This window comes from Lithobates pipiens, unplaced genomic scaffold, assembly GCF_037356315.1.
Source record: "Lithobates pipiens isolate NorthernLeopardFrog02 unplaced genomic scaffold, aLitPip1_a1.2 Scaffold_30, whole genome shotgun sequence".
Lineage (NCBI taxonomy): Eukaryota > Metazoa > Chordata > Amphibia > Anura > Ranidae > Lithobates > Lithobates pipiens.
In genome coordinates, this window is record NW_027507791.1 from 67,366,369 (window position 1) to 67,385,284 (window position 18,916).

Genomic DNA, 18,916 nt, shown 5'->3' on the forward strand with positions numbered 1-18,916 from the left:
ATTGGTTTGCACAAAAGTTATAGCGTTTACAAAATAGGGATAGTTTTATAGCATTTTTATTAATAATTTTTTTTTTTTTTTTTTTTTTACTAGTAATGGCGATTTTTTATTGTGACTGCGACATTGTGGGGGACCCATCGGACATTTTTGACACATTTTTGGGACCATTGTCATTTATACAGTAATCACTGCTATATAAATGCAGTGATTCCTGTGTAAATGACACTGGCAGTGAAGGGGTTAACCAGTGGGTGGCAGTGTAGGGGTTAAGTGTTCCTAGGGGTGTGTTACTAACTGTGGGGGGGTTGGGCTTTCATTTAGTGAACACTGATCTCTGCTCCAATCACATAGAGCAGAGATCAGCGTCACTAGTTGCTAGGCAGAATGGAGAAATGCTGTTTACTCGGCATTTCCTCCATTCGGCCGCTCCGTGAGACGATCGCGGGGATGCCCGCGGCGATCGAGTCCGTGGGTCCCGCGACCGGACTCACGGGGGTCCCGACCAGCGCAGGGCTCCCGATGGCAGGGCGGCATTGAATGTTGGACGTACCTGTACGCCAATATGCCTGCCCGTGCCATTCTGTCGACGTACATCGTCGTGCGCTGGTCGAGAAGTGGTTAAGCCAGGTACACACGGGCCATATGTCAGGAGACATTGGCCAGTTTAAAAAAAAAAGAAAGAAAAACGCTGGAAATCTGCCTATGTGTATGTCGGTCTGTCCGACAGAAGCTGGCCGTGCATAATGGAAAACCAGCAGCCAACCGACTCCCGATCAGCGATCTCAGCCAATGGCTTCTTGATCCCCCGAGAGGCAATCAGATTTTCCCTGGATCAACTTTACCTTTAAATGTTAGTATCCAGTACATTATGTACGTTTAAGAAAGAATCCCAGACTTTTTAAAAGCAATCTACTGAGCTGGACAGAACCACCTCTTCAGTATATCATATTTATTTCTTTAAACTTTTTTTTTTTTTTTTCAGTCACTTCCTGGTTTCCATGCCTAGGCAAATGATATTCGTACATCTCAGGAGTCTACGGGGGGGGGGGGATTTTTCTTAACTAAGCACATCCGCCTGCATGGCTGAGCTAAGGGCAGATGGATTTCAGGAAGGAAATTCTAGATGAATCATCTGCCCTTAGTCAAAATGGCTGCTGGCAGAAATGCTAGGGGGTTTTTCTTGGAGTGAATTCTCAACAAAACAGTGAGACGAGGATGGATGTGGGGGTTTAAATATTAAAAATGAAATGGCGTTTTTGATTTGATCTAGAAGAAACAAGATGACGTAGCTTTGTATTCATGAATACATCATTAAAGCCAAAAGTAAAAATGTGATGTATTGCAGCTTGCTGATCCTTAGATGTGTGTGGCTGCATTTTGTTTTTCTTTTTAGACTCCCCCCCTCCTTTTTATTTTTATTTTCACCTCGTCATCCAGTCAGTAACGCTTCCTGTCTTTGGGTGTCTCCACTCTGGACGGAGGAGCAACTGACACACCTTTGGACAGCAGCATTGTGTGTGTGTCTGTGTCTGTGTCTGTGTGTGTGTGGGGGGGGGGGGGGGGGTGGTGTTGGATACAGTAGCAGATTTAGATGAACTTGACTAACAAACTGAAGCAGAATTCCAGGTAGCACTTTTTAAAGCGGAACTGAAGGCATTTAAAAAATAATGTATCTCTTCTGCAATAAAATACACCTATTTTGCTGCTCGCAGACATCTGTGGCATGTAAACTGAACTGCGCTTGCACAGCTCACATTGCCATGTTAGTACCTGTTGTATTATGTTCTGACAGGGGGGCCGGAGGGGAACCCCCCTCCCCCCACCAGAACTCTCCAGGCAGTGCTCTCAGCCATTGGCTGTGAGTGTTGATCGGGAGCCGGTCAGCAGGGCTTTTTTCAGTCGTGGGCCGTTCTCCCAGCTTCTTTTGGACCAGCTGCCATTCACACGGGAATGAATGTCGTGCGGTTTCTATTGAACCGGCTGATATTTGGCCTGTGTTTTACTAGGCTTTAGTCTTCCAGCAGCTCACTGAGAGGCTGAATGAACCGTTGGTCCAGGCATCTGGGTGGATCCCGACTGTAACGTCGGGATCTTTAGAGCCTGGAGCGGCTGAATGACGTCAGCTGACAGTGTGCTTTAGCACCCCTGTGATCCATGGGATTAGTAAGGCCAAAATAGCTTTATACTTCTCCTTTTTAAGTAGTTACAGCAACAGTTCAGTGACAGGATGTCTGTGGGAAGAAGACTCCGGAACATTAGGCCCCATTCACACCTAAGCGATTTGAAACTCCACCTTCAATGCTCGACACTTATCCTGGCCATACACGGTTAGAAAATAATTCACAAAAAAACTGGTCTAATTCCTAAAGATCTGTTGAATGCGATAACTGCATCATTGTATCCAGATGTTGCCCAATTATCAACATCCTATTATTAATGCAAGAAACTGTAGATTTTTCATTGATCGGATACATTTTAACACACGTAAGTGCTGTAGATTTGTTTTAAAATCAAATCAGTTAGCCCACGAACGTTTCAAAGTATATTGAGTGCTTTTAAAAAAAATTCTAACCGTGTATGGCCAGCATAAGATTAACATTCTGCAGTGTTGCTTTATGCTCGGCACTTGGGAAAAGGACATTGGCTTCATTTGGCGCAGATTTGCGTGTTTTGGCCCCTAAAGACTTCAATGGGAGCACCTGGAAAACGCATGCAATGTGAGCTTTGTGTATGTTTTCTTGCCTAGTAACTAGCTTTCCATTGGCTAAAAATAATAATAAAAAAAAAAAGTTTGAGTCTGGCGTACAAAAACTAAAAAATAAAAATGCACAGCTCAAGTGTGAATGGGGCCTAGAAGTGACACTGCAGCAGAGAACAAGGAGGTCCCTTTTCTGACAGGCTGCTGTGTGTGGAAGAGCTGTGTAAATCTCAGGACTGTATGGACAGAAATGCACATCATTTGGCAGGTAAAGCAGCGCCCATCTTTGTATTTAGCTGTTCGGTTGGAATTCAGCTTTAAAATTCGACTGGCATAGAGAGCTGATTTACATATGCAAAGTTGGTCTCCTGCCCAGTTATTCCATAGAACAAAAAGCCAGACTGTCATTGTAGTGCCTCCTTTTGCTTAGTGCTCATTCAGATCTATCTCTTTTATTGCGAATGCATGATGTCGCATGTTAACATAAGATGGCTCAATTATTTACCTGGGCTGCCAAAACACCACAATGGATGAAAAATTGGACCAGCACCATCTTGTGCAGTGCAGCACGCCGCTACGTAGGGTAGTGCGTTGCCATGCATTGACCTCCTACTCTTTAGCTACCATTTCACCTTCTCCCCATGCTTTTCTCCAGAGCCTCTGGAACTCCCCACACCAAAATGTGCAGCAATCTTCTACTTTGGCCTTAGGTGTGTCCTGAAAACCTTTAGGAAAGCTTATCCTGCCTCTACCGAACAACTGGAATTTTAATTCTCCAACAGCTCATTCCTTATGGCTATTATCTTTAGTTTCACTCACTCATCCCTTTTTTAGATTGTAAGCTCTTGTGTGCCTTGCTAACCCTCCTGTCTTGATTTTTTTTTTTATTTTTTTTTGTTTTATAACTGTACTGTCTCCCTTTACATAGAGTGCCATTCATACTGAATAGCACTGAAGTGTGTTGTTGTATTGTGTATTACTGGCTGCCATACACAACTCAGATAACTGTCCACACCCTGCTGGCAGCACCTGGATCAACTAAAGTCAGTTGAAGCATCACTTTTGTCAGTCAGGTGGGAAATGTCAGTCAAACGGCCCCTGCTTCCAATAGTATGCAGTCACTGTTTGGGTATTCTGACACCTGCTGGTAGCGGCTATCAGAATAGCCTGCACTGCAGAGTCCTCCATCTGCAGTATTTAGACCCCTTTCACACTGGGGTGTTTTTCAGGCGTTTTTCATGCGCTTTAGCGTTAAAAAAAGCGCATGAAAGAAGCCGCAACTGCAATCCCAATGTAAAAGCCCGAGTGCTTTCACACCGAAATCCCTTTCACACTGGGGCGTATTTCAGGTGCTTTAGCGTTAAAAAAAGCGCCTGAAAGAAGCTGCAACTGTAATCCCAATGTAAAAGCCCGAGTGCTTTCACACTGAGGTGCTGCGCTGGCAGAGCGTCAAAAAAAGTCCTGCAAGCAGCTTCTTTGCAGCGCTTTTGGAGCGGTGAATACAACGCTCCTAAAGCGCCCCTTCCCATTGAAATCAATGGGAAGCGCCTTTAAAACGCCTGAAAAACGCTATTGGCAGCAGTGTTTTGTGGGCGCTTTTAACCCTTTATTTGGCCACTAGCAGGGGTTAAAAGCGTCCCAATAACGCTCGAAAAACGCTGGTAAAGCGCTGCTAGTTTAAGCGGCGCTTTACAAGCGTTTTTCGGGCGCTGACATTGTGAAAGGGCTCTTGAAGCACTTGGGCTTTCACATTGGGACTGCAGATGAGGCGTCTTTCAAGCGCTTTACAGGCGCTTTTTTTTAACGCTAAAGCGCTTGAAAAACGCCCCAGTGTGAAAGGGGTCTTAGTGTGGATGGAGTAATCTGCCCATACTGTGCGACCTGCACACGACTTCAGCGGTGGCTTGCAAAATGACTTCTATATAAGTCAATGAAAGTCGCCCTGAAGTCTTTCCCAAGCAGTACAGGAACCTTTTATTAGAACGGTTCCATAGTACAGAACGGAACGCGATTTGTCAGGTGGCTAAATCTCTTGACAAGTCGCCCCTTTGTGAACCGGGTCTTAATGATGCTTTGGTTATAATAGTCATTTTTAGGATAACTTCTCATTAATTTCAAGTTTGAATCATTTGGACACAGCATTACGAAATCACATTTATTTTGATTATGTGATTTGATTTGAAGTATGTCTTTCTTTTGAATAATTGAAAAAACAAAACCTGTTTGTTTCAAGCTCATTTGTAACCTAAAGCCTAGGCAAAGATTGTGTTTTCTCTATCAGGAACATGGTGGGGGGTTTTAATTGGAGACTACGCAATCCATTGTTTTCAAACAAATCCCATTAGACTTCCTGTGAAGTAAGGTAACTTCCAAGTGCCAGCAAGGCTTGTATGTTTAATGAATAAAAGTGGCCAGCCCCCATTTACATCTAATTTCAAAGTTTACACCGGAACAAAGTGTTTTTTTTTTATTTTTTGTTTGTTTTTTGCTTTGCTTAAATATGATTTACCTAATGTGCTTCTATTTCACAAAAAAAAAAAAAATATATAAATAAAGCCAGCAAAAAAGGTTATAAACTGTATTTGTCTTCCTCCAATCATTCCTAGAGAACTCTGCTTTGAAATTGAATGAAAACTATAAAATATGGTTGTTTTAATTTGTTTTAATTTGTTGCTTATGCAGCATTGCAGACAGAACTATTCATGGTGATAAAGTGAAAATTGTTTCTTTTTATTAGTACTTGTATAGTGCTGCCAATTTCTGCAGCTCTTTACACACCTTTTCATCAGTCCCTGCCCTCAAGCAGCTTACAATCTAAGGTCCCTTACTCGCAATCCTACATACACATATTGGGGCCAATTTAGACAGTGGCTAATTAACCTAGCAGCATATCATTGGATTATGGGAGGAAACCGGAGTACCCGGTGGAACCCATCCAGGTACAAGGAGAACATGTAAACTCCAGGCAGGTAGTGCCATGGTTGGAATTTGGATGACCCTAGTGCTGTTAGGCAGAAGTGCTAACCACTTGGCCACTGTGCTGGCCTTTTTAGCAAACAGTGCTTGATTTAAAAGTGAATCCTGATTGGTTGCTACAGTTATTATTTATCAACACTCTTGTGTCTTAAAGTGGAACTTCCCCTGGTTTTTTTTTTTTATTTATTTTTATCTTTTATTTATTCCTCTTACTTTTTTTGGTGGGAAATTGTTGACAAACATGCTTCCTAAAATCAGTGGCGTTCTGTAGTGACCTGCCACTACATCTTAGGTCCGTGCAGCCATCTTGTTTTCTGACATCATCAGGGGCCTGCTGCCTCTCCTGGTTCTTGTAGCCAACCCCCTGATGACATGAATGATCCAAACTAAAACTAGCCCCCCCCCCCAGTGACGCAGCTCATATGGTAGATTGCCCTGAAACTCCCTGAAATGTGTGATTCAAGTATCACAGGAGTCTGTGGGGGAAATAAGTCATTTTTAACTAGGTGAGAATCTGTAAGTATATGGCATTGAAAAAAGGTATATTTACAGAAAAATTATTTGTGGTTGTATAAAAGGAGGGGAGAGGAGTGGATGAAGATAAAGGTCTGCTTTTATGTTTTTTTTTTTTTTTTGGTATAGCAAAATATTAATCCGGGGTTAGGATTTCAGGAACCTGTATAATCCTAAGGCACTGTTAGGGCCACTCACACATCTGATCACTTTTCTGCTCTTGCTTATATGATCACATTTGCAGGAAATATAAATGTGTTTTTATTTATTTTTAAAAATTTCAATGTTGTAACCACTTTCAGACCGGACCATTTTGCTGGTAAATGACCAGAGGTCTTTTTACACTTTGGCACTGCGCTGCTTTAACTGGTAATTGCGCGGTCATGCAATGTTGTACCCAAACAAAATTTGCGTCCTTTTCTTCCCACAAATAGAGCTTTCTTTTGATGGTATTTGATTGCCTCTGCGATTTTTATTTTTTGCGATATAAACGTAAAAAGACCGCAAATTTTGAAAAAAAATGATATTTTCTACTTTTTGTTATTAGAAAAATCCAATAAACTCAATTTTAGTCATACATTTAGGCCAAAATGTATTCAGCCACATGTCTTTGGTAAAAAAAAAGTCAATAATTGTATATTTATTGGTTTGCGCAAAAGTTGTCACATCTACAAACTAAGGTACGTTTTCTGGAATTTACGCAGCTTTTAGTTTACGACTGCCTATCTCATTTCTTGAGGTGCTAAAATGGCAGGGCAGTACAAAACCCCCCCAAATGACCCCATTTTGGAAAGTAGACCCCCTAAGGAAATTGATAAGAGGCATGTTGAGCCCATTGAATATTTTATTTTTTTGCCTCAAGCGATTGAATAATGACAAAAAAAAAATTTTTTTTTTTTTTTTACACAAAGTTGTCACTAAATGATATATTGCTCACACATGCTATGGGCGTATGTGAAATGACACCCCAAAATAAATTCTGCTGCTTCTCCTGAGTACGGGGATACCACATATGTGGGACTTTTTGGGAGCCTAGCCGCGTACGGGGCCCCGAAAACCAAGCACCGCCTTCAGGCTTTCTAAGGGCGTAAATATTTGACTTCACTCCTCACTACCTATTACAGTTTTGAAGGCCATAAAATGCCAAGATGGCACAAAACCCCCACAAATGACCCCATTTTAGAAAGTAGACACCCCAAGCTATTTGCTGAGAGGCATGTTGAGTCCATGGAATATTTTATATTTTGCCACAAGTTGCGGGAAAATTACAAACTTTTTTTTTTTTTTTTTTTTTTTCACAAAGTTGTCACTAAATGATATATTGCTCACGCATGCCATGGGCATATGTGAAATGACACCCCAAAATAAATTCTGCTGCTTCTCCTGAGTACGGGGATACCACATATGTGGGACTTTTTGGGAGCCTAGCCGCGTACGGGGCCCCGAAAACCAAGCACCGCCTTCAGGCTTTCTAAGGGCGTTACAGTTTTGAAGGCCATAAAATGCCAAGATGGCACAAACCCCCCCCAAATGACCCCATTTTGGAAAGTAGACACCCCTAAATTTAGGGGTACACTAGTGAGACTAGGTAATAAATGGCGGGTGCCCTGAAACTATAAAAAAATAACTAACCAACCAGCGTCACCTGTAACAGTTATATGGTGATCACTGGTGAAAGGGTTAACTAGGGGGCAATCAGGGGGCTTTATGCGGTAGTATATGGGGGTCCCTGGCGCTATAAAAAGCTGCGGCGAACCTAAATACCTACTTGCCTAACTAGCGTCACCTGTGACACTAATACAGCGATCAGAAAAACGATCGCTTATTAGGCTGGGTTCACACTGGAGCGATGCGGGAACGCCACGAATGCGCGGCGGGTTCCCGCATCGCATGCCTCCCGGCGGCAGTTCACACTGCCCTATGCGAACTGCTGGGAGTGTCAGTGAAATGTTACTGACACCCCCAGATCAGTTCGCATATCGCAGTGCGATCTGCAAACTCGGATCGCATGGTGTGAACACCCATGCGATCCGATTCTGCTGCGGGCCAAAAAAAGGGTCCCGTGCGAATTTGCGGCGGGTGCGGCGGGTGTGGCGGGTGCGGCGAATGGCTGAACTCGAATCGCACAGAGATCGGATGTGATTTGCACTGCAGTGCGAATCACATCCGTTCTCAAACCGCTGCAATCTGAACCCAGCCTTAGTGACACTGGCGACGGGGGGTGATCACGGGGTTAAACCTTTATTGGGGGGGTTAGGGGGGTACCTTAGAACTAAAGGGGGCTAACCCTAACTGCCCTAACAGTTATTAGTCACAAATGACACCCGCCGGGTGATCAGGGGGTTAAACCTTTATTAGGTAATAAATGGCGGGTGCCCTGAAACTATAAAAAAATAACTAACCAACCAGCGTCACCTGTAACAGTTATATGGTGATCACTGGTGAAAGGGTTAACTAGGGGGCAATCAGGGGGCTTTATGCGGTAGTATATGGGGGTCCCTGGCGCTATAAAAAGCTGCGGCGAACCTAAATACCTACCTGCCTAACTAGCGTCACCTGGGACACTAATACGGCGATCAGAAAAATGATCGCTTATTAGGCTGGGTTCACACTGGAGCGATGCGGAAACGCCGCGAATCCGCGGCGGGTTCCCGCATCGCATGCCTCCCGGCGGCAGTTCACACTGCCCTATGCGAACTGCTGGGAGTGTCAGTGAAATGTTACTGACACCCCCAGATCAGTTCGCATATCGCAGTGCGATCTGCAAACTCGGATCGCATGGTGTGAACACCCATGCGATCCGATTCTGCTGCGGGCCAAAAAAAGGGTCCCGTGCGAATTTGCGGCGGGTGCGGCGGGTGTGGCGGGTGCGGCGGGTGCGGCGAATGGCTGAACTCGAATCGCACAGAGATCGGATGTGATTTGCACTGCAGTGCGGTGCGAATCACATTCGTTCTCATAAACCGCTGCAATGTGAACCCAGCCTTAGTGACACTGGCGACGGGGGGTGATCACGGGGTTAAACCTTTATTGGGGGGGTTAGGGGGGTACATTAGAACTAAAGGGGGCTAACTCTAACTGCCCTAACAGTTATTACAGTCACAAATGACACCAATGCAAAAAAAAAAAAAAAAAAAAAAAAAATGACATTGGTGTCACTGTGACTGGGGGGCAGGGGTAATTGGGGGGGTGATCGGGGGGTAAAGGGGGGGTGTGAGTGTGCCTGGCATGTTCTACTGTGTGTGGGATGTGTTGGTGCAACTCACTGATCCGCTCTCCTCCGTGTCGGAACGAAAAATACCGACACGGAGGAGAGAATACATCACTTCCTCTCCTGTGTTTACATTACAGGAGAGGAAGTGATGTCACCGGGGATTTCTATTCGTCGGGAGCGATCGCGAGGGGGTGGCCATGAATGAATGGCCGTCCCCTCGTCCGGGATCGCTCCCGAACGAAAACCGACCGCCGCAGGCACCGGGCGGGGGCCCGATCGGGCCCCCGACCCGCGGGAGGCAAATCACGTACATGTACGTGCTTATGCCTGCCCGTGCCATTCTGCCGACGTACATCGGCGTTAGGCGGTCGGCAAGTGGGTAACATACCCATTTCTTTTCTTTTCTTTTTCTGAGCTTGGTATGTATTGGGCCTCTTGACAAATGGTATTTAATTGCACATACTGCCACTTGATTACCAGAGACTTGCCAAATGGTCCTTGTTGTCCTTGTAATGTTTGCTCCTTACCAGTTCACACAGGCTGGAGAGTCCATTTAGCTTCCACACAATGGGCGATTCTGAAACATTTGTTTGTTTTTACATAACAGAAGACTGGGAGCATAGTCTTGCATGGGCAGGTTGTTACATTTCCATTTGGATTAGTTTTAATAATGTCTTTTTTGTTTGTGTTGCATTTTCAGTGAGTCAGATGGGAACCACAGCACTGAAGATGAATCGAGCAAAGGTCACGATGATCTCTCCCCAAATCCCCTCTCCAACAGTTCGGATGGGATTTCCAACATAAACCTTCCCTCTCAAGCCGACACACTGTACATGCAACAAATTGGTAATAAAATCTCCCTGAGCTCCCCTGGAGTGCTGTTGAATGGAAACTTATTGTCCTCCAATCCTTCATCTGTCTTCTTAAATGGGGGCTCGTTTATCCAAGGACCCAATGGAGTGCTCCTTAATGGTATCAATGTAGCAAACTCTCAAACATTGTCACTGAACCAATCAAAACTGGCCCCCACCATTGTAAGCAACGGTGTCCAGAACTCTGATCTTTTGGTGTCTTCCTCTGAGGATGTCAAAGTTCTACAGACTGGCCTTTCAGATTCTTCTTCAACGTACACTACAAACATGCAGCCCTCTTTCCCGGGGTTAATACCTCCCTCTGAAATTAAGACTGAGGCCATCCATCCCATCACCTCTCAAGATGGCGGAACAGTTGTTACATTCACCACTCCCATACAGATAAACCCCTATGGCATTGTGCAAATACCCAATTCAGGAACAAATGCTCAGTTAATAAATGGAAGTATTGGATTCTCCACACTCCAGCTGCCCTCTGTCGCTGTCTCACAAGGTCAGTACCTTATGTCAGAACACAGTGTTCATTTATGAAATGTACAATAAAAAAAATGGTGTGTTCCCCTTTTTACCAATGACCTTATTTGTCTGAGTTTGTGTTTGGGACTTGAACCAATGACCCTAGTGCTGCTAGGTAGAAGTGCTAACCACTTGGTGACATTGAACCCAAACCTTAAATTCTAGCTTGGGCTGTAAAAGTATTGGCTCTGAATGTGTGTTTTTTTATTTACAAGTTCTTTTGTGGTTCCAATTGCCTAGTGATTCTGTCAGCTCCCTATTATGAGTGGCAGCATTATTGCCCCCGATCATCACTGCTCTGTGTTGCCAGTCTGTGTGTGTGGTCCGAAATTTTTTATTTCCGTATTAAAGCGGGAGTAAACCCGCAGATGGTGTGTTTTTGTTTTTTTTCCTACCTGCAAAGGAAAAGGCATAATGAGCTAGTATGCACAGCATGCTAGCTCATTATGAAATACTTACTTTAGAACGAGGCCCCGACATCTGGTCCGATCCACGCCCAGGGAGCTGACTTGCTCCCTCTGCGTTTCTTCCGGGTATCGCGGCTCCGGCGCTGTGAGTGGCCGGAGCCGTGATATTGTCACTCCCGCACATGTCATCCCGGCCGGGTCTGGCCACTGCCGGGCTTTCAGCCGAGAATCCCCTTGTGAGCATGCGCCGCTGCAGTCAGCGGCTCATACCAAGGGGAATGTCTCCTAAACCGTACAGGTTTAGGAGATATTTTTTTTTACCTACAGGTAAACCTTATTATAGGCTTTCCTGTAGGTAAAAGTAAAAAAAAAATGAGTATACAACCACTTTAAAGCGGGATTCCACCCTAAAGTGGAACCTCCGCTGATCGGATCCCCCCCCCCCCCCTCCGGTGTCACAATTGACACCTTTCAGGGGGGAGGGGGGGTGGAGATACCTGTCAAAGACAGGTATTTTCACCCACTTCCGGGCATAGACTCCCACGGGAGTCTACGCCGCTGTCTGCTGGGATACACACGGGTCCCAGTGACAGCGCAGAGATTTCCTATTGCGCGGCTCGTGCATGCGCAGTAGGGAACCGGGAAGTGAAGCCGATTCGTTTCACTTCCTGATTCCCTCACCTGGAATGGTGGCGGCAGAAGCCGAGGGCCGAGCGATCGATCGGCCTCGGCTGCCGGCATCGCTGGAACCCGGGACAGGTGAGTGTCCATTTATTAAAAGTCAGCAGCTGTAGTATTTATAGCTGCTGGCTTTTAATATTTTTTTTTTTTTTTGGTGGAATCCCTCTTTAAGCTGCCCCATGTGACACTCTAACATAATGCGCGATGTCTCCAGGATCGTGATCGACAGTGGAGTGTTGACTCTTTGCTTTGTTTATCCTTACTTAAAGTGGAAGTAAACTCCCCTATAGTTTTCAGCCAAGGAAGCTGCCATCTTTGCCTCTGTTTAATCTTCAACTGCTATGGTGCTGCACATGTGATCCATTATGACACCAGCCATTGGATGGTTTGATAGTTTGGCTGAGAGCACAGCCAATGTGCAGTTAGCATTCCTGGCATGCCCTTTTTTTTTGTTTTTGTTTAAATCCATGGGTTTACTTCCACTTTAATATGTGGGCAGAACACAGGAGAGATCCAATGTAAACTGCTCCACGTGTGCATAACAATGAAACCAAACACATAAAGGCAAGTATTTCACACATTTGCCTCACATAATTTTTACGTTTTGGAGAAGTTATAAATGGATAACATGATCTCTGAAGCTCCACCCACATCACGTGACCGCTAAATATCTACCCACCTATAGCACATAGACTTACTGACAGATTATAAAAGCATCACATGACCAGCTATAAAACTATCTGAAAAGGTATTCACACATCTTATAGTTCACAATTATATTAACTTTGGTTTTAATTATCTCTAAGGCTGGGTTCATACTGCAGTGCAAATCACATCCGATCTCTGTGCGATGCGAGTTCAGCCATACAGATAGTATGGCTGAATTTGCATCGCACAGGACCCTTTTTTTGGTCCGCAGCAGAATCGGATCGCATGGATGTTCACACCATGCGATCCGATTCCTGTCCGAGTTTGCAGATCGCACTGCGATATGCGAACTGATCTGGGGGTGTCATTAACGTTTCACTGACACTCCCAGCAGTCCGCATAGGGCAGTGTGAACTGCCGCCAGGAGGCATGCGATGCGGGAACCCGCCGCGGATTCGCGGCGTTCCCGCATCGCTGCAATGTGAACCTAGCCTAAAGAAGAAATCATTACACAATTTTATTTATTTTTTTAAAGCCGATTCCATGCTGAGCAGTCAGCCACGGCTTCGCTGTGGAGGTGCGTGCAGAGGATACTTCAGACCAGTGTTTCTCAACTCCAGTCCTCAGGTCATGTTTTCAGGATTTCCCTCAGATAAAACAGCTGTGGTAATTACTAAGGCATTGAAACCAATCCAATCACCTGTGCAAAATAATGGAAAGCCCGAAAGCATGACCTGTTGGGGCACCTCGAGGACTGGAGTTGAGAAACACTGCTTTAGACAACGGAAGCCCCATAGTAAGTCTATGGGTGGCCTCTCCCCATTCATTTCACAGCCGTTGTCGGCGGAGCTGGAGAAAGGATTGTATCGGCTTTAAAAAAAAAAAAAAAGTATGTATACTGATTTCTGCTTTACAGGGCTAGATAGACCGTGGATGTCTGTAGATGCAGGGATTTTAGTTTTAGGGTGGATTTACACTTTAAATATATATATATATATATATATATATATATATATATATATATATATATATATATATATATATATATAAAAAAAATGTAAATGCCTTCGTACAATTTGTTTTACGAATAAACATTTAATACATGTCAAAGGATTCTTAAAGCACTATGAGTAAATCACCAAAGCAGAGGAACCGCAGACTCCACACTCAGTAATGAGTGAATCACTGCACTGATAACTCCTTGAGTTGTGTAAACAGGCTTCTTTCAACACAGCTGAAAAGTCATTGGGTTAATGATGTCGAAAAGAAAGTAGAGCTCCACCTGCTGGCTGGAAAGAAGGCTATATAAATATATAACATTTTACATTTTTTTTTTTTTTTTTTTTTTTTTTTTTTTACAAAACCAAAAAAGGAATTTTTTTTTTCTTTTCAAGTCCTTATCATAAAGAAAAAAAAATATTACTTAGTTTTCTTTTAAAGCAGAAATTTTACCCAAATGTGGTTTCTTCAGATGCTTTTAAGAAGTGAATAAAAAATTGTATTTTTTGTTCCTCCTTAAACCCTGGTCTGGTAACTGTTGGTTCTATTCATGTTGGAAAATTGAGCTTGCAATCTTGGGGTGTATGCAGTATGCAGTGACAAAAGTATGCAAGAGGAGAGAAAACTTGTGAGGTCAGGCACTGATGTTGGAGAATGCCTGGTTCAGTCTCCGCTCTAATTCACCCCTAAGGTGTTCTATTGAGTTGAGGTCAGGACTCTGTGCAGCCCAGTCTATTTCCTCCACCCAAAACGCACTCATCCATGTCTTTATGGACCTTGCTTTGTGTTCTGGTGAGCAGTCATGTTGTAACAGGAAGGGGTCATCCCCAAACTGTTCCCACAAAGTTGGAATCGTGAAATTGTCCAAAATGTCTTGATATGCTGACACCTTTAAGAGTTCTCTTCGCTGGAACTAAGCGGCCAAACCCAACCCCTGAAAAACAACCCCACACCATAATCTCCCTACTACCAAATGATTTGGACCAGTGCACAAAGCCAAGGTCCATAAAGACATGAATAAGCGAGTTTGGGGTGGAGGAACTTGACTGGCTGCACACAGTCCTGACTCGATAAAACACCTTTGGGCTGAATTAGAGTGGAGCCTGCAAATTAGGCCTTCCTGTCCAATATCATTGCCTGACCTCACAAATGCACTTCTGGAAGAATGGTCAAACATTGCCATAGACACACTCCTAAACCTTGTGGCCAGCCTTCCCAGAAGAGTTGAAGCTGTTAAAGCTGCAAAGGGTGGGCCAACTCAATGAATCAACATATTAAGATGCCATTAAAGTGATTTTCTGTAAAGGCAGACGTCCCAATACTTTTGAAAATTGTGTGTGTGTGTATATATATGTGTGTGTGTGTGTGTGTATATATGTGTGTATATATATATATATATATATATATATATATATATATATATATATATATATATATATATATATATATATATATATATATATATATATATATATAAATTTAACTTTTTTTTTTTTTTTGCCAAAAATACTGTAGCTGCTGACTTTTTAATAATGGAGCACTTGCCTGTCCAGGGATCCAGTGCTGTCTTCTCCGCCTGATCTAGCTCACCAGCCATCTTTGGGTCCACTGACTAATGCCTGCACCTAGTAGAGGCCCTGTGTATCTTGAAAATCAGGGATTACTTGGTGCATGTTAGGAACCCTTACTTGGTGCCCCTTTTTTGATGGCTGTGCTGGTCTCAGGCCTTGGGTGAGTTCTGGAAGGTATGCAGAACATTCATTCCATGGAAGAGATTTCTAATCCTACTAATGAACTGTACCCGTCCAATGCCACGTGTGGTCATTAGGAACAGTAGTGAAGCTTTGCATTTGCCTCTTTTATTTCGCAGCTGTTCAGCTTGGAGCTAAATATATCACAGCTATACATGAGACCTAATTGAATGGGTTTAGTTTTATCTGTTGATTTTTAAAGCTAAACTACATGGAAATGTAAAAACGACACCCTGCGCACCAGGAGCACTAAATACTCATGTGTCTAGGGAAACGCAAAGATATAAAAGTGGAAAGCAACAGTGTGTGATATTTAGAAAGTATATAAGGTATAGTGAAAAATTGTAAATACTGGTGTTACAGTGAATGTGCAAAAAAAAAAAAAAAAATATATATATATATATATATATATATATATATATATATATATATATATATATATATATATATATATATATATATATTATATATATATATATATTTATTAAATAAGTATTTCAATCCAGGAACGCTGCATCTGTAAATCATTGATTTATATCTGGTATTTTTTGCGCTATTGTGAGTGCTGTAATTCATATAAGGTAAAGATTTCAATGTCCTATTATTTATATATATAATATTATTATTATTGCTGTTTAAGGGATATAGGATATTTTGAGTGGACTTTACCTCTACCAGAAAAGGAACACTATATATAGTTTTATGAAAATTGATTTATTCTTACAAAATAAAAAATTTAGTACAGAATAAAAACGAGAATTAAAGCTCTCATTGGTATAACCACATGATGTGTGTGTATATATGTCCCTAATGCTGCTGAGTCAGAGTTCGACGTTTCGCTTTGTGCTTCCTCAGGACCCTTTCTTCTTGACTGCAAGCAGAGGGATTCTGTATAGAAGAGAAAGGAGAGAAATATTATATTTCACAGAACGGATAAGAAGTGCAGCCAGATATCCTGTAACTTAGTCCCCATAAGTAATATAGGGAGCAGTGTATATGAAATGGCACTCACATATCGGAGAAAGTCCTTATAAATGCGGCATGCCAAGCGCCACCCGGGGACAACTCGATCAATGAGAAATATCCCTAGATCAATTGGCCAATAATTCACAGTACCCCATTCTATAAGGAGGACAAAATTAAATTCGCCTCCAAATAAATTTAAAGGACAATTTAATGCAATCGTAACCATATCAATATAATCACTGGACAGAGGGTATCCCCAAAATCACTAAAACAGGACAAGTCTGTGTATCGTATCATTAAAGGGGTTGTAAAGGTTCGTTTTTTATTTTCTAAATAGGTTCCTTTAAGCTATTGCATTGTTGGTTCACTTACCTTTTCCTTCGATTTCCCTTCTAAATGTTTTTTTTCTTTGTCTGAATTTCTCACTTCCTGTTCCTCCTCAGTAAGCTGTTCTGGCTGACTAACCACCAGCTCGGATGATGATGTGAAGTTTACTGAGGAGAAACAGGAAGTGAGAAATTCAGACAAAGAAAAAAAACATTTAGAAGGGAAAACGAAGGAAAAGGTAAGTGAACCAACAATGCACTAGCTTAAAGGAACCTATGTAGAAAATAAAAAATGAACCTTTACAACCCCTTTAAATCAGACCCTCAGTCCTGTTGGCTCCTATATAGAGTATAAAATACATAAGATAAATGAAGTGGCAAATGGAAGTATCCCTTGTTTAATCATAATGGTCGTTAAAATTAAAAAAAATAATCAGCTGCAATGGTAGTATTTTTTTGATTTTAAAGAAGGTTAAAGAGATTTATGACCCCAGATCTCTCAATAAAGAGGACTAGTCATGCTTATTCCTTGTAATAGGAATACGTGTTAAAAAATGGACAGTATAAAAAGTAAGCTAAGAGTGCCCAATCGCTCCGCGCTCACATGCAGAAGCGATCGCATGCGTTTGTCTCACCCGCATCTAAACGGTGTTCAAACCAAACGTGAGGTATCGTCACGATCGTTGGAGTGAGAGCAGTAATTTTAGTGCAAGACCTCCTCTTAACACCTGAACAGGTAACCTTCAAAAAATTTTAAAGGATAAGTCCAGCTTGAGCTCTTTAGGCTGGACTTCTCCTCTAGTTCACAGGAGTGCAGTCCGTTTTGCATTCCTGTGACCCGTGCTGCTATCAGTCGAGGCACCGCGTCATCCCCACTTCCCATGTTTGGATCCGCCAGCTGCCTTGATTGATGGCAGTCTCATCGAGCCACTGAAATGGCCTCTCCCCACCCCTCCACAGCTCATCGCTCCAATGAGCGTGGAGGAGCGGAGAGAAGCGAGGCTGACTGATCCTCTTGCGGGGGATCTGTGAAAACCGAGCCATTGCCGGTATTCGGTGGTTTGGTTCTCCGTGCAGAGACGGTGGGGTCTGATGCTGCATCCATCGAGGTAAGTATGAATCAACCATAAAAAAACAAAACAAATAACTCATACTTCTCTTTTAAAGCCTTAGATTTTTAAGTACCGTAGTTTGTCGCCATTCCACAAGTGTGTATGACATGTTCGGTATCTATTTACCCTGTGTTGTTCACATTATACAAAACAAAAATTGGGCTAACTTCAGTGTTTGTTTTTGTTTTTAATTCATTAAAGTGTATTTTTTCCAAAATAATTGCGTTTGCAAGACCACGGCTCAAATACAGCATGTTATAACATATTGCAACAACCTTCATTTTATTCTCTAGGGTCTCTGCTAAAAATATATATATATATATATATATATAATTATGTAATATCTCTCTCTATATCAGTGATGGCGAACCTTGGCACTCCAGGTGTTTTGGAACTACATTTCCTATGATGCTCATGCACTCTGCAGTGTTGTTGAGCATCATGGGAAATGTAGTTCCAAAACATCTGGGGTGCCAAGGTTCGCCATCACTACTCTATATAATCAAATTTTATTTATTTTTTTTCCGAAGTAACTTTCTAGCAAAAAAAAAACCCAGATTTTTATTTTTTATTTTTTGTTAATCTTCTGCACATTGCCTTCACTGAGGGCCAAACACACTTTTCCACTTCAGTCCATTTGCATGTTATTTTCCTTACTGTGTTGAGGCGCCATTAGTTTTGACTAGCACCCAAGGCAAGTTGACCTGGAATTTTAAATCTTCACAAAAAACAACTAACGCCTCAGGAGCTTTTAGCCATAGTGTGCTAGTATGCACAACATATTGGCACGTTGTGTCAGACTTGCCTTGGAAGCAGTGTCGGAGGTGCTTCCATCTTCTCCCGGTCTTCCTCCAGCGTCCAGACTCTTTGGCCACTTGATTGGTGATGCCATGACGTTGCATCACCTTGGCACAGATCTGTGCCATAAATGTGCGCTGAGCTGTACATGTGCACAAATATTGACAGCCAGGGAGAAGCAGTTTTGACAAAAAAACCAATAGAATCTCTTCAGTCATACAAATTCTACTTTTGTTCTTCTTTTTTTTTTTTTTTTTTTTTTTTTCAATTAAATTTTAACGCGGCTCCAGTGCACATTCATTGCAGTGCATGGCAACACATGGTAAGGCACTACATGAATTCTGGTGTGCTGTGTTGCCTAAAAACAATGCATGTCCTTCTTTTTTTTTTTTTTTTTTTTTTTTTTTTTTTGGGACATTTTGGTCAGTTGCCAGCTCGG

General features: G+C 42.6%; 1 protein-coding gene across 2 annotated transcripts in view; it reads left to right on the plus strand.

Moving 5' to 3' along the window:
* The window catches only part of LOC143942944 (homeobox protein SIX4-like), a 66,571-nt gene that overhangs the window by 13,117 nt on the left and 34,538 nt on the right, over positions 1-18,916 (plus strand). For both annotated transcript variants that reach the window (XM_077464381.1, XM_077464380.1), the window contains exon 2: positions 10,102-10,766. In XM_077464381.1, the coding sequence (XP_077320507.1) occupies positions 10,102-10,766 (665 nt within the window). The remainder of the gene's footprint in view (positions 1-10,101; positions 10,767-18,916) is intronic.